General features: G+C 64.6%; 1 protein-coding gene across 1 annotated transcript; it reads right to left on the bottom strand.

Annotated features, from left to right (window-relative positions):
* Window positions 1–3526: 3526 nt before the first annotated feature.
* LOC137461482 (chromogranin-A-like) lies at window positions 3527–15941 on the bottom strand (the record flags this gene model as incomplete). Its single annotated transcript, XM_068171201.1, has 5 exons — window positions 15919–15941; window positions 15519–15743; window positions 6949–7303; window positions 5390–5567; window positions 3527–3635 (listed from the first exon to the last, which is right to left on the bottom strand). Coding segments are annotated over exons 3-5 (577 nt in total), but the record flags the coding sequence as incomplete, so codon positions are not given.
* Window positions 15942–16283: the final 342 nt, after the last annotated feature.

The following is a 16283-nucleotide window of genomic DNA, read 5'->3' as shown; positions in this document are numbered from 1 at the left end:
GTCTGATTCTGGGGGGGACACTTGGGGGGCATCACCCTGGGTGTGAGCCTGGGGGGCGCACCTGGGGGCATCACCCTGGGTCTGATTCTGGGGGGGGACACTTGGGGGGCATCACCCTGGGTGTGAGCCTGGGGGGGGGACACTTGGGGGGCATCAATCTGGTGTGATTCTGGGGGGGGGACATGGGGACATGAACCTGGTTGTGACCCTTGGGGGCACCTGGGGGCATCACCCTCGGTCTGATTCTGGGGGGGGACACTTGGGGGGCATCAACCTGGTGTGAGCCTGGGGGGGGACACACATGGGGGGCATCACTCTGGGTCTGACCGTAGGGGGGCACCAGGGGGCATCACCCTGGATGTGAGCCTGGGGGGGGACATGGGGACATGAACCTGGTTGTGACCCTTGGGGGCACCTGGGGGGCATCAACCTGGTGTGAACCTGGGGGGGGGGACAGTTGGGGGGCATCAACCTGGGTGTGAGCCTGGGGGGGGACATGCGGGACATCACTCTGGGTCTGACCCTAGGGGGACACTTGGGGGGCATCACCCTGGGGGGGGGGGGAACACACCTGGGGACATGAACCTGGTTGTGACCCTTGGGGGCACCTGGGGGCTTCACCCTGGGTCTGATTCTGGGGGGGGGACACTTGGGGGGCATCAATCTGGGTCTGACCCTAGGGGGGCACTTGGGGGCATCACCCAGGGTCTGATTCTGGGGGGGGGGACACTTGGGGGGCATCAACCTGGGTGTGAGCCTGGGGGGGGACGCACATGGGGGGCATCAATCTGGGTCTGACCCTAGTTGGGCACCTGGGGGCATCACCCTGGGTCTGATTCTGGGGGGGGACACTTGGGGGGCATCAATCTGGTGTGAGCCTGGGGGGGGACGCACATGGGGGGCATCAATCTGGGTCTGACCCTAGTTGGGCACCTGGGGGCATCACCCTGGGTCTGATTCTGGGGGGGGACACTTGGGGGCATCAACCTGGTTGTAACCCTTGGGGGCACCTGGGGGGCTTCACCCTGGTGTGAGCCTGGGGGGGGACACTTGGGGGGCATCAATCTGGGTCTGATTCTGGGGGGGGGAAGACACTTGGGGGGCATCAACCTGGTGTGATTCTGGGGGGGCATCTGGAGGGCATCAACCTGGGTCTGAACCTGGGGGGGACACACTTGGGGGGCATCAACCTGTGTGTGAGGCTGGGGGGGGGACACACTTGGGGGGCATCACTCTGGTGTGAGCCTGGGGGGGGGCATCTGGGGGGCATCACTCTGGTGGTGACCTTGGGGGGGCACCTGGGGGGCATCACTCTGGTGGTGACCTTGGGGGGGGGACACTTGGGGGGCATCAATCTGGGTCTGATTCTGGGGGGGGGACACTTGGGGGGCATCAATCTGGGTCTAGCCTGGGGGGGACACACTTGGGGACATGAACCTGGTCGTGACCTTTGGGGGTACCTGGGGGGCATCACCCTGGTGTGAACCTGGGGGGGGACACTTGGGGGGCATCACCCTGGGTCTGGCCCTGGGGGGGCACCTGGGGGGCATCACTCTGGTGGTGACCTTGGGGGGGCATCTGGGGGGCATCACTCTGGGTGTGAGCCTTTGGGGGGGAGACACATGGGGGGCATCAATCTGGGTCTGACCTTTGGTGGGGGGCACCTGGGGGCATCACCCTGGGTCTGATTCCTGGGTGGGGGACACACTTGGGGGACATCAATCTGGGTCTAGCCTGGGGGGGGGGGACACACTTGGGGACATGAACCTGGTTGTAACCCTTGGGGGCACCTGGGGGGCATCACCCTGGGTGTAAGCCTGGGGGGGGGGACACTTGGGCAGCATCAACGTGGGTCTGATTCTGGGGGGGGGACACATGGGGACATGAATCTGGTCATGACCCTTGGGGCCACCTGGGGGGCATCACCCTGGGTCTGGCCCTGGGGGGGCATCTGGGGGGGCATCACTCTGGTGGTGACCTTGGTGGGGGGACACTTGGGGGGCATCAACCTGGGTCTGACCTTTGGTGGGGGGCACCTGGGGGCATCACCTTGGGTCTGATTCTGGGGGGGGGACACTTGGGGGGCATCAACCTGGTGTGAGCCTGGGGGGGGACACACACTTGGGGGGCATCAATCTGGGTCTAGCCTGGGGGGGGGACACACCTGGGGACATCAACCTGGTTGTGACCCTTGGGGCCACCGGGGGGCATCACTCTGGGTGTGACCCTAGAGGGGCACCTGGGGGCATCATCCTGGGTCTGATTCTGGGGGGGGGGACACTTGGAGGGCATCACCCTGAGTGTGAGCCTGGGGGGGACACACATGGGGTGCATCAATCTAGGTCTGACCTTTGGTGGGGGGCACCTGGGGGCATCACCCTGGGTCTGATTCCTGGGGGGGGACACACATGGGGGGCATCAATCTGGGTCTATCCTGGGGGGGGACACACACCTGGGGACATGAACCTGGTTGTGACCCTTGGGGGCACCTGGGGGCTTCACCCTGGTGTGAACCTGGGGGGGGCATCTGGGGGGCATCAATCTGGGTCTGATTCTGGGGGGGGACACTTGGGGGGCATCACCCTGGTGTGAGCCTGGGGGGGGGACACTTGGGGGGCATCACTCTGGGTCTGATTCTGGGGGGGGGAAAACACTTGGGGGGCATCAACCTGGTTGTGACCCTTGGGGGGGGAGACACATGGGGGACATCACCCTGGGTGTGAGCCTGGGGTGGGACACACTTGGGGGGCATCAACCTGGGTGTGAGCCTGGGGGGGGATCTGGGGGCATCACCCTGGGTCTGATTCTGGGGGGGGGACACTTGGGGGGCATCAATCTGGTGTGATTCTGGGGGGGGGGACATGGGGACATGAACCTGGTTGTGACCCTTGGGGGCACCTGGGGGCATCACCTTGGGTCTGATTCTGGGGGGGGGGACACTTGGGGGGCATCAACCTGGTGTGAGCCTGGGGGGGGACACACACTTGGGGGGCATCAATCTGGGTCTAGCCTGGGGGGGGGACACACCTGGGGACATCAACCTGGTTGTGACCCTTGGGGGCACCTGGGGGGCATCAACCTGGTATGAACCTGGGGGGGGACACCTGGGGGGCATCAACCTGGGTGTGAGCCTGGGGGGGGACATGGGGGACATCACTCTGGGTCTGACCCTAGGGGGACACTTGGGGAGCATCACCCTGGGGGGGGGGGGAACACACATGGGGACATGAACCTGGTTGTGACCCTTGGGGGCACCTGGGGGGCATCAACCTGGGTCTGGCCCTGGGGGGGGCATCTGGGGGGCATCACCCTGGTGTGAACCTTTGGGGGGGGACACACTTGGGGGGCATCAACCTGGGTGTGAGCCTGGGGGGGGGACACTTGGGGGGCATCACTCTGGGTCTGACCCTAGGGGGGCACCAACCTGGGCATCACCCTGGGTCTGATTCTAGGGGGGGGGACACTCGGGGGGCACCAACCTGGGTCTGACCCTTGGTGGGGGGCACCCGGGGGGGCTGCTACTCACCCTGGCTGTCAGGGGAGGTGCTGATGACGCTGAGTGAGGCTGACTTGGAGAGGGTGCAGCCAGCAGGGCGCTGCCTGGCACGGGGCATGGGCAGCCTCTGGGCATCCTCCTGCCAGGGGTGATAAGGGTTGGCACCAGGGCCACCTGCTCCTGCCCCCTGCCAGCCTCTCCCTGCCCTTTGGCAGTGCCCAGCAGGTCCAAGGTGATGGCAAAGCCACCCAGGACCATAGCAAACCCACCCAGGGGGAGGGCAAATCCACCCAGGGCCATGGCAAACCCACTCAGGGGGAGGGCAAACCCACCCAGGACCATGGCAAACCCACCCAGGACCATGGCAAACCCATCCAGGGGGAGGGAAAACCCACCCAGGACCATGGCAAACCCACCCAGGGCCATGGCAAGCCCACCCAGGGGGAGGGCAAACCCACCCAGGACTATGGCAAACCCACCCAGGACCATGGCAAACCCACCCAGGGGGAGGGCAAAGCCACCCAGGGCCATGGCAAACCCACCCAGGGGGAGGGCAAACCCACCCAGGGGGAGGGCAAAGCCACCCAGGGCCATGGCAAAGCCACCCAGGGGGAGGGCAAACCCACCCACGGGGAGGGCAAACCCACCCAGGGGGAGGGCAAACCCACCCAGGGAGTGGGCAAACCCATCCAGGGGGAGGGAAAACCCACCCAGGACCATGGCAAACCCACCCAGGGCCATGGCAAACCCACCCAGGGGGAGGGCAAACCCACCCAGGACTATGGCAAACCCACTCAGGGGGAGGGCAAACCCACCCAGGACTATGGCAAACCCACTCAGGGGGAGGGCAAACCCACCCAGGACTATGGCAAAGCCACCCACGGGGAGGGCAAACCCACCCAGGACCATGGCAAAGCCACCCACGGGGAGGGCAAAGCCACCCAGGACCATGGCAAAGCCACCCACGGGGAGGGCAAACCCACCCAGGACCATGGCAAAGCCACCCACGGGGAGGGCAAACCCACCCAGGACCATGGCAAAGCCACCCAAGACCAGGGCAAACCCATCCAGGGGGAGGACAAACCCACCCAGGACCATGGCAAACCCACCCAGAGAGAGGGCAAACCCACCCAGGACCATGGCAAACCCACCCAGGGGCAGGGCAAACCCACCCAGGACCATGGCAAACCCACCCAGGGAGTGGGCAAACCCATCCAGGGGGAGGGAAGACCCACCCAGGACCATGGCAAACCCACCCAGAGAGAGGGCAAACCCACCCAGGACCATGGCAAACCCACCCAGGGGGAGGGCAAAGCCACCCAGGGGTAGGGCAAACCCACCCAGGGGGAGGGCAAAGCCGCCCAGGACCATGGCAAAGCCACCCAGGGGGAGGGCAAACCCACCCAGGACCAAGGCAAACCCACCCAGGGGGAGGGCAAACCCTCCCAGGGGGAGGGAAAACCCACTCAGGGGGAGGACAAACCCACCCAGGACCATGGCAAACCCACCCAGGGCCAGGGCAAACCCATCCAGGGGGAGGACAAACCCACCCAGGACCATGGCAAACCCATCCAGGGGGAGGGCAAACCCACTCAGGACCATGGCAAAGCCACCCAGGGCCAGGGCAAACCCATCCAGGGGGAGGACAAACCCACCCAGGGGGAGGACAAACCCACTCAGGACCATGGCAAACCCACCCAGGGAGAGGGCAAAGCCACCCAGGACCATGGCAAAGCCACACAGGGGGAGGTGTCCCTGGGGTCCCATCCTGATCCCTCCCCCCAGGGCCCCCTGCCCTCCTCCAAGCTCAGTCCCTGGGTCCATGCCAGCAGCTGCCGGGCGCTGGGGGCTTGGGCACCCTTGGGAGGAAGAGGAAGAAGAGGAAGCTGCTACCTGAGCCCTCTGTGCATCAGCCTCCTCCTCCTCCTCCTCCTCCTGGGAGAGCAGAGAGTGCAGCCCCTGGCTGGGGTGGAGCCGGAGGTGCTGCCGGGGGTCCTGCCGGGGGTCCTGCTGCTGCCCCCCCGCTCCGTGCAGCTGCTCCGCGCTGCAGGCAAAGCCCTCGGGGCTCACGCTGGGGCGGGGGAAGGGGAAAGGGAGACCCCGAGCTGGGGGGGAGCCACCAAACTGGGACCCCCACCAGCAAATTGGGACCCTCACCACCACACTGGGACCCCCACCAGCAAATTGGGACCCTCCCCACCAAGCTGGGACCCCCACCACCAAACTGGGACCCCCACCACCAAACTGGGACCCCCCCCCATCAAACTGGGACCCCCACCACCAAACTGGGACACCCTGAAACTGGGACACCCCGAAACTGGGACCCCAGCACCGAACTGGGACCCTCCTCACCAAACTGGGACCCTCCCCATCAAACTGGGACCCCCAGCATCAAACTGGGACCCCTACCACCAAACTGGGACCCCAGCACCATCAAACTAGGACCCCAGCACCAAACTGGGATCCCCACCACCAAACTGGGAGCCCCTTCACCAAACTGGGACTCCCACCATCAAACTGGGACCCTCCCCATCAAACTGGGACCCCCACCACCAAACTGGGACCCTCCCCAGCAAACTGGGACCCCCACCAGCAAACTGGGACCCCAGCAAGAAACTGAGACCCCCACACCAAACTGGGACCCTCCCCCCCAAACTGGGACTCCAGCACCAAACTGGGACCCCAACACCAAACTAGGATCCCCACCATCAAATTGGGAGGCCCCTCACCAAACTGGGACTCCCACCATCAAACTGGGACCCCCCACCATCAAACTGGGACCCCCACCAGCAAACTGGGACTCCCACCATCAAATTGGGACCCTCCCCACAAAACTGGGACCCCCACCAGCAAACTGGGATCCCCACCACCAAACTGGGACCCCCACCATCAAATTGGGACCCCCACCACCAAACTGGGACCCCCCCCATCAAACTGGGACCCCCACCACCAAACTGGGACCCCCCACCATCAAACCGGGACCCCCACCATCAAATTGGGACCCTCCCCACCAAACTGGGACCCCCACCATCAAATTGGGACCCTCCCCACAAAACTGGGACCCCCACCAGCAAACTGGGATCCCCACCACCAAACTGGGACCCCCACCATCAAATTGGGACCCCCACCACCAAACTGGGACCCCCCCCCATCAAACTGGGACCCCCACCACCAAACTGGGACCCCCACCATCAAACTGGGACCCCCACCATCAAATTGGGACCCTCCCCATCAAACTGGGACCCCACCATCAAACTGGGACCCTCCCCACCAAACTGGGACCCCCCCCACCATCAAACTGGGACCCCAGCACCAAACTGGAATCACCACCAGCAAACTGGGACCCTCCCCCCAAACTGGGAACGGCAGAGCAGGGGCAGGGGGGGACAAGGGGGGCAGGGGAAGAGCTGCGGGGGGTGGGGGGTGGGGGGCGCGGAGCAGGTCCCCACTACCTGAGCTGGTTGTAAGGGGGAAGCCCCCGGAGCTCCCTGCCCGGCTCCCAGCTGTGCCGGCGGGAAGGGTCCCGGGAGCGGACGGAGAAGCGGAGGGCGCAGGAGCGGCGCAAGGGCACCGCTCTCAGGCCATCTTCATCCTCCTCTTCCTCCTCTTCCTCTTCCTCCTCCTCCTCCCAGCCAGGCTGGGCGCTGCGGGCTTCCAGCACCGACTGGCAGCGACGCTTCTGCCCTGGCACCCCCCCGAGGGCACCTTCGCAGGGCCCCAGGAAGAGCTCCGAGCGCTCCATGCCGGAGGCTGCGGGCAGCAGAAGGGGAGGGGTCGGGGCGGGGGTCGCCAAGGCCGGCGGTGGCGCTGGGCATGAAATGGGAGGGGGGGAGTGGGGAAGGGTCTCACCATGAGCGCTGCAGACCTCCCATCCTGTGCCCACCCTGTGCCCATCCTGTACCCATTCTGTGCCCATCCTGAGCCCATCCTATCCCCACCCTGTGCCCATTCTGAACCCATCCTGAGCCGATCCTGTGCCCATTCTATGGCCATCCTATGCCCATCCTGTGCCCATCCTATGGCCATTCTGTGCCCATCCTATGCCCACCGTGTGCCCATACTGTGCTCATCCTATGCCCACCCTATGCCCATCCTGTGCCCATCTTGAGCCCATCCTATGACCATCCTGTGCCCACCCTGTGCCCATCCTATGCCCATCCTGAGCCCATCCTGTGCCCATCTTGTACCCATCCTGTGCCCATTCTGTGCCCATCCTGTTCTCATCCTATGCCCATCCTGTGCCCATCATGTGTCCATCCTGTGCCCATTCTATGGCCATGCTGTGCCCATTTTGTGGCCATCCTATGCCCATCCTGTGCCCATCCTATGCCCATTCTATCCCCATCCTGAGCCCATTCTGTGCCCATCCTGAGCACATCCTGTACTCATCCAGTACCCATCCTATCCCCATCCTGAGCCCATCCTGGGCCCATCTTGTACCCATCCTGTGCCCATTCTGTGCCCATCCTGTGTCCATCCTATGCCCATTCTATGGCCATGCTGTGCCCATTTTGTGCCCATCCTATGGCCACCCTGTGCCCATCCTGTGCCAATCCTATCCCCATCCTGTGCCCATCCTGTGTCCATTCTTTGCCCAGCCTGTGCCCATCCTGTGTCTACCCTGTGCCCATCCTGTGCCCATTCTGTGCCCATCCTGTGTCCATTCTATGGCCATGCTGTGCTCATTTTGTGCCCATCCTATGGCCACCCTGTGGCCATCCTATGGCCATCCTGTGCCAATCCTATCCCCATTCTCTACCCATTCTGTGCCCATCCTATGCCCATCTTGTGCTCATCCTATGCCCACCCTATGCCCATCCTGTGCCCATTCTGTGCTCATCCTGAGCCCATCCTGTGCCCATCCTGTGCTCATCCTATGCCCACCCTATGCCCATCCTGTGCCCATTCTGTGCTCATCCTGAGCCCATCCTGTGCCCATCCTGTGCTCATCCTATGCCCACCCTATGCCCATCCTGTGCCCATCCTGTGCCCATCCTGTGCCCATCCTGTGCTCATCCTATGCCCACCCTATGCCCATCCTGTGCCCATTCTGTGTCCATCCTATGCCCATCCTGTGCTCATCCTGTGCCCATCCTATGCCCATCCTGAGCCAATCCTGTGCCCATCCTGTGCCCACCCCATGCCCATTCTGTGCCCACCCTGTGCCCATTCTATGCCCACCCTATGCCCATTCTGTGCCCATCCTGTGCCCATCCTGAGCCCATCCTATGGCCATCCTGTGCCCATCCAGTACCCATCATTTGCCCATCCAGTACCTATCCTGTGGCAATTCTGTGCCCATCCTATGCCCATCCCGTGCCCATCCCGTGCCCATCCTATGCCCATCCTGTGCCCATCCTGTGCCCACTGAGTGCCCTAACCAAACAGCCAAGGGTCCCTCACCTGCTGCCACTCCTGTGCCCCCTCCCCCCCGCGCCCCCTCCCCTCCCCCTTGGCACTCGGTGCCCACAGAAGCAATCCCCAGAGCTCCCCAGCCCGGAGCTGGCAACGCTGAGAGCCTCCTGGGCAAGGAGCTGGAGGGGGGGGGGGGGGTCGGGAGGGGTCGGGGGTTGGGGGCTTTGGGGGGGGGAGGAAACCAGGAATGGGATCCTGGAGCAGCAGCAGCCCAGCCCCCCCCCCTCCCTGCCCCCCTCCCCAAATCAACCCTGCAGCCCCTGGCACCCCCTCCCAGGCTGCTCCAGTGCCCCCCCCGCAGCTGGCACCGTTTGCCCCCAACCCCCCCGTGCCCAGCACTGACCTCGCTGAGCCCCATGGGCTGCATGGGGACCCCCAGACCCTGTCAGGAGGGGTCTTGGCCCCCCCGAACCCCCCTGGACCCCCCCCCACTGTCCCAGGCTGCCCTAACGCCCCCCAGCTGGCACCTTTCGCCCCCACCCCCATCCTGTGCCCCCCACCTGGCACTGTTTGCCCCCAACCCTCCCAAACCCTGCCCCCCACCCCGTGCCCAGCACTGACCTCGCTGAGCCCCATGGGCTGTGTGGGGACCCCCCAGACCCTGTCAGGAGGGGTCTGCCCCCCCCCGGACCCTCTCGGACCCCCTATCCTGCCCCAGTCTGCCCTAATGCCCCCCACCTGGCACTGTTTGCCCCCAACCCCCCCAAACCCTGCCCCCCCCCCCGTGCCCAGCACTGACCTTGCTGAGCCCCATGGGCTGTGTGGGGACCCCCAGACCCTGTCAGGAGGGGGCTTGGCCCCCCCGGACCCTCCCCGGACCCCCTACCCTGCCCCAGTCTGCCCTAATGCCCCCCAGCTGGCACTGTTTGCCCCCCCTCCCTCCAAACCCTACCTCCCCCGTGCCCAGCACTGACCTCGCTGAGCCCCATGGGCTGTGTGGGGACCCCCAGACCCCGTCAGGAGCGTTCCTGGGCGCCCCCTCTCCCCTCCTCCTCCTCCTCCTCCCCCCCCCTCCATCCCCCCCTTGAGCAAACAGGGCCCGGGGGGGGGGGGGGGGGCAGGGGTTGGCAGGGAGGGAGAGGACCTCCCCCGGGAGGCCAAGCTCGGCCCCGGGCTCGTTACTCATTAAGTGCCCAGGAATTCGGCCGGGCCCAGGGCAGCAACTCGCTGCTGGGGCTGGGGGGAGGGGGGAGTGGTCTGGAGGGGGGGGGGTCGCCCCTCCCCCCCATCCCCTCCCCCTCCAAAATCCTTCTGCCCCCAGCTAGGATCCCCTCCCCCCCTCTGAATTGCCACCTCCCTAAGGTGCTGCTCCCCCCCCTGCAGCAGGGGGCCTGGGGGGAGAGGATCCTCAGGGGATGCTCAAAGGATCCTCAGAGGATCCTCAGAGGGTCCTCTGAAGATGCCCACAGGATGCTCAGGGGATCCCCAGAGGATCCTCAGGGGATCCTTAAAGGATTCTCAGAGGATGCTCAAAGGATCCTCAGGGGATGCTCAAAGGGTTCTCAGAGGATCCTCTGAAGATGTCCACAGGATGATCAGGAGATCCCCAGAGGATCCTCAGGGCATCCTTAAAGGATTCTCAGAGGATCCTCAGGGGATGCTCAAAGGATCCTCAGGGGATGCTCAAAGGATCCTCAGATGATCCTCTAAAGATGCCCACAGGATGATCAGGAGATCCCCAGAGGATCCTCAGGGCATCCTTAAAGGATTCTCAGAGGATCCTCAGGGGATGCCCAAAGGGTCCTCAGGAGATCCTCTTAAGATGCCCACAGGATGCTCAGAGGTTACCCAGAGGATCCTCAGGGGATCCTTAAAGGATTCCCAGAGGATCCTCAGAGGATGCTTAAGGGATCCCCAGAGGATCCTCAGGGGATGCTCAAAGGATCCTCAGGGGATCCTCAGAGGATCCTCAGGGGCTGTTCAGAGGATACCCAGAGGATCCTCAGGGGATACTCAAAAGATTCTCAGAGGATCCTCAAAAGGATTCTCAGGATATCTTCAGGGGATCCCCAGAGGATCCTCAGGGGATCCTTAAAAGATTCTCAGAAGATCCTCAGAGGATACTCAAAGGATCCTCAGGGCATACTCAAAGGATCCACAGAGGATCCTCAAAGGCTTCTCAGAAGATCTTCAGGGGATACCCAGAGGATGCTCAGGGGATCCTCAAAGGATTCTCAGGGGATCCTTAAAAGATTCTCAGAGGATGCTTAGGGAATACCCAAAGGATTCTCCCTAACCCTAACCACCACCACCCCGATCCACCCTGACCCCCTCAATCCCAGTGACCCTCCCTGATCCCAGTGATCCACCCAGACACACACCCCCACCCCCCCACCCCAGTGATCCATCCTGATCCCAGTGATCCACCCTGACCCCCTCAATCCCAGTGATCCATCCTGACCTCCTCAATCCCAGCGATCCACCCTGGTCCCCTTCGATCCCAGTGATCTACCCTGATCCCAGTGATCCACCTGGACGCGCATGCGCGCGTGCACACCCACCCACCCCAGTCATCCGCCCTGATCCCAGTGATCCACCCTGATCCCCCTCTATCCCAGTGATCCTCCCTGGCCCCAGTGAGCCACCCTGACCCCCTCAATCCCAGTGATCCATCCTGACCTCCTCAGTCCCGGTGATCCGCCCTGGTCCCGGTGATCTACCCTGATCCCAGTGATCCACACTGACCCACTCAATCCCAGCGATTCACCCTGGTCCCAGTGATCTATCCTGGGCCCCTAAATCCCAGTGATCCAACCTGATTCCCCTCAATCCCAGAGATCTACCCTGGGCCCCTAAATCCCAGTGATCCATCCTGATCCCCCTCAATCTCAGTGAGCCACCCTGATCCCCTTTGATCCCAGTGATCCACCTGGATCACCCTCAACCCCAGTGATCCACCCTGGTCCCAGTGATCTATCCTGGGCCCCTAAATCCCAGTGATCCAACCTGATTCCCCTCAATCCCAGAGATCCACCCTGGTCCCCTTCGATCCCAGTGATCCACCCTGACACCACCACCACCACACCCCCCCCACACCACCACTCCCACCCCAGTGATCCACCCTGATCCCGGTGATCCACCCGGATCACCCTCAATCCCAGTGATCCACCCTGATCCCCTCCGATCCCAGTGATCCACCCTGGTCCCAGACATCCATCCTGACCCCCCTCAATCCCCGTGCTCCATCCCCAGTGCCCCCCCAGCTGGCATGGGTTGACCCCACCCCCATCCTGTGCCCCCCCAGGGTGGGCTCCGTGGGTGCTGGGGGTGTTCGGGGGGGGGGGTGCTGGGTGCTGGGGGCGGGGTGTGTCCGTGGGTGCCTCGAGTGGGCTCCGTGGGTGCTGGGGGTGTGTCCGTGGGTGCTGTGGGTGGGCTCCGTGGGTGCTGGGGGTGTGCCCATGGGTGCTGTGGGTGGGCTCCGTGGGTGCTGGGGGTGTTCGGGGGGGGGGTGGGTGCTGGGGGAGGGTGGGTGTGTCCGTGGGTGCTGTGTGTGTGTCCGTGGGTGCTGTGGGTGGGCTCCGTGGGTGCTGGGGGTGTGTCCGTGGGTGCTGTGGGTGAGCTCCGTGGGTGCTGGGGGTGTTCAGGGGGGTGGGTGCTGGGGGGGGGGTGTCCGTGGGTGCTGTGTGTGTGTCCGTGGGTGCTGGGGGTGTGTCCGTGGGTGCTGGGGGTGGGATCTGTGGGTGCTGGTGGTGTTCAGGGGGGTGGGTGCTGGGGGCGGGGTGTATATCCGTGGGTGCTGTGTGTGTGTCCGTGGGTGCTGTGGGTGAGCTCCGTGGGTGCTGGGGGTGTTCGGGGGGGTGGGTGCTGGGGGGGGGTGGGTGTCCGTGGGCGCTGTGGGTGCCCACTCCTGGCAGCGTCGCGCTGCGGGTACCAGCCCCGCGCCCAGCTCCTCCTCCTCCTCCTCCTCCTCCTCCTCCTCCTCCTCCTCCTCCTCCTCCTCCTCCTCCTCCTCCTCCTCCTCCTCCTCTTCCTCCTCCTCCTCCTCCTCCTCTTCCTCCTCCTCCTCCTCCTCCTCTTCCTCCTCCCTATCCCTCCCAGCCCCTTTCCCACCCAACCAGGAAGCTCTCCGCGCTCCCAGCTCCTCTTCCCTGTTAACCCTTTGGCCCCCGGAGGCTCCGCGGACAGACGGACACAGACCCCCGCCCCCCAGACCCCCCTCCCCCCCCAGGTCCCCTCCTCTGCTGCCCACCGCTGCGCTGGGCACTGGGTGCCCCTTGGCACCTCCCACCCCGCTGCCCGCTCCCGCGGCTTTCAGGGGCCAAGAAGAGAGCCCCAGGGTCCCTCCCCCTGGGGAGGGTCTCGGCTGCCCCTTCCCCAGCCTCCTGCCCGCGGTTGGCACCGGCAGGTGTGGGCACCCTGGCACCCGGCTGGCAAAGGGCAGGGACTGGGCAGCCCCGGGGCAACCCCAGGGCGAGGACTCCCTGCCTCAGTTTCCTTCTTTCCTTCCCCTTGGCACAGCGCAGTGGCACTCTGCCAGCCTGGCACAAGCAGCTGATGTGGGCACAGAGCTGGGCACCCACAAGTTCAGGCTGCAGAGCTGGGCACCCACAATTTCAGGGCACAGAGCTGGGCACCTACAAGCTCAGGGCACAGAGCTGGGCACTCACAAGCTGAGGGCACAGAGCTGGGCACCTACAAGCTGAGGGCACAGAGCTGGGCACCCACAAGTTCAGGGCACAGAGCTGGGCACCTACAAGCTGAGGGCACAGAGCTGGGCACTCACAAGCTGAGGGCACAGAGCTGGGCACCCACAAGTTCAGGCTGCAGAGCTGAGCACCCACAAGCTGAGGGCACAGAGCTGGGCACCCATAAGCTGAGGGCACAGAGCTGGGCACCCACAAGTTCAGGGCACAGAGCTGGGCACCCACAAGCTGAGGGCACAGAGCTGGGCACCCACAAGCAGAGAGCACAGAGCTGGGCACCCACAAGCTGAGGGCACAGAGATGGGCACCCACAAGCAGAGAGCACAGAGCTGGGCACCCACAAGTTCAGGGCACAGAGCTGGGCACCCACAAGCAGAGAGCACAGAGCTGGGCACCCACAAGCTGAGGGCTCAGAGCTGGGCACCCACAAGCTCAGGGCACAGAGCTGGGCACCTACAAGCAGAGATCACAGAGCTGGGCACCTACAAGTTCAGGACACAGAGCTGGGCACCCACAAGTTCAGGCTGCAGAGCTGGGTACCCACAAGCTGAAGGCACAGAGCTGGGCACCCAAAAGCTGAGGGCACAGAGCTGGGCACTCACAAGTTCAGGGCACAGAGCTGGGCGCCCATAAGCTGAGGACACAGAGCTGGGCACCCACAAGCTGAGGGCACAGAACTGGGCACCCACAAGTTCAGGGCACAGAGCTGGGCACCCACAAGCTCAGGGCACAGAGCTGGGCACTCACAAGCAGAGAGCACAGAGCTGGGCACCCAAAAGTTGAGGGCACAGAGCTGGGCACCCACAAGCTGAGGGCACAGAGCTGGGCACCCACAAGCAGAGATCACAGAGCTGGGCACCCACAAGCTGAGGGCACAGAGCTGGGCACTCACAAGCTGAGGGCACAGAGCTGGGCACCCACAAGTTCAGGACACAGAGATGGGCACCCACAAGCTGAGGGCACCGTGCTGGGCACTCACAAGTTCAGGACACAGAGCTGGGCACCCACAAGCTGAGGGCACAGAGCTGGGCACCCACAAGCCGAGGGCACAGAGCTGGGCACCCACAAGCTGAGGGCACAGAGCTGGGCACCTACAAGTTCAGGGCACAGAGCTTGGCACCAACAAGTTCAGGGTACAGAGCTGGGCACCCACAAGCTCAGGGCACAGAGCTGGGCACCCACAAGCTGAGGGCATAAAGCTGGGCACCCACAAGCTGAGGGCACAGAGCTGGGCACCTACAAGTTCAGGGCACAGAGCTGGGCACCCACAAGTTCAGGGTACAGAGCTGGGCACCCACAAGCTCAGGGCACAGAGCTGGGCACCCACAAGCTGAGGGCATAAAGCTGGGCACCCACAAGCTGAGGGCACAGAGCTGGGCACCTACAATTTCAGGGCACAGAGCTGGGCACCCACAAGCCGAGGGCACAGAGCTGGGCACCCACAAGCTCAGGGCACAGAGCTGGGCACCCACAAGCCGAGGGCACAGAGCTGGGCACCCACAAGCTCAGGGCACAGAGCTGGGCACCCACAAGCCGTGGGCACAGAGCTGGGCACCTACAAGTTCAGGGCACAGAGCTGGGCACCCACAAGCCGAGGGCACAGAGCTGGGCACCCACAAGCTCAGGGCACAGAGCTGGGCACCCACAAGCCGTGGGCACAGAGCTGGGCACCCACAAGCTCAGGGCACAGAGCTGGGCACCCACAAGCCGTGGGCACAGAGCTGGGCACCTACAAGTTCAGGGCACAGAGCTGGGCACCCACAAGCCGAGGGCACAGAGCTGGGCACCCACAAGCTCAGGGCACAGAGCTGGGCACCTACAAGCTGTGGGCACAGAGCTGGGCACCCTCCAGCTGCGCTAAGGAGCTGCCTCAGGCTCTGGCAGTGCCACCCTGCCCCTCCCCCGCCAGCCACCCCCCCTCCAGCACCCCCTCCCCGGTGCCAACGCCCGCGGGGGGCACCCACCTCGGCCGCCAGCACCAGGCGCAGCTCCTGGGGGGGTTTCATTTCCCGGGAGAGAGCAGCAGGGAGCCAGGGGCTGGCAGGCGGCTGCCGTGCCAGGGGCAGCCGCGGGTGCCCAACATCCTGCTGCCTTCAGTGCCAACGCAGCCAGCAGGGCCCTGGAGAGGAGCTGGCAGAGCTCCCACTGCCTGGGCACCGCCTGTGCCAACCCCGGCCCCCGGGCACCTGCTGCACGGAGAGGGAAAGAAAGGGAAAGTCCTTTGGGCGCTCGCAGGGCACCCAGCGCCGTGCCAGCCCCGTGCCAGCCCCCTTGGCACCGCTCCTCTCCTTCCCAATGTTCCTATAGGGAGAGGAGGAAGCCCTCGGGGGTGGGGGGTGGCACAAACAAGGTGGCACCGAGGACCTTTGTGCAGAGTCGGAGCAGGGCAGAGCGGTGCCAGGAGGGAGGCGACGCCTACCCAGAGTGCCCAGGACTGGAGCTGGCACCGCTCTGCCCTGCCCTGCCCAGCGGGAGGAGAAGTGGCAGGGGGAGGGCAGAGCCCCGCGGGGTTTGGGCATCGCGGGGAGGGTTGGAGCTGGGATGGGGAAGCAGGGAAGGGACAGCTCCCAGCTCCCGGGGTGGGCTTTGGGGGGCACGGAGTAGGGAGGAGGAGGAAGGAAGGAGGAGAGAGGGAGGAAGGAGGAGGCAGGGACTGACTTCGCCGGAGCTCAGCGAGGACCTGGGGTCGCCAAATCCCGACCCCAAGGATCATTCCCAAGCATCTTCTG

The sequence above is a fragment of the Melanerpes formicivorus genome, unplaced genomic scaffold (assembly GCF_026170545.1).
Source record: "Melanerpes formicivorus ecotype bairdi unplaced genomic scaffold, bMelFor1.0.p_v2 SCAF_2353, whole genome shotgun sequence".
Lineage (NCBI taxonomy): Eukaryota > Metazoa > Chordata > Aves > Piciformes > Picidae > Melanerpes > Melanerpes formicivorus.
The sequence above is the reverse complement of the archived record's forward strand: the minus strand, read 5'-3'. Positions and strand labels throughout refer to the sequence as shown.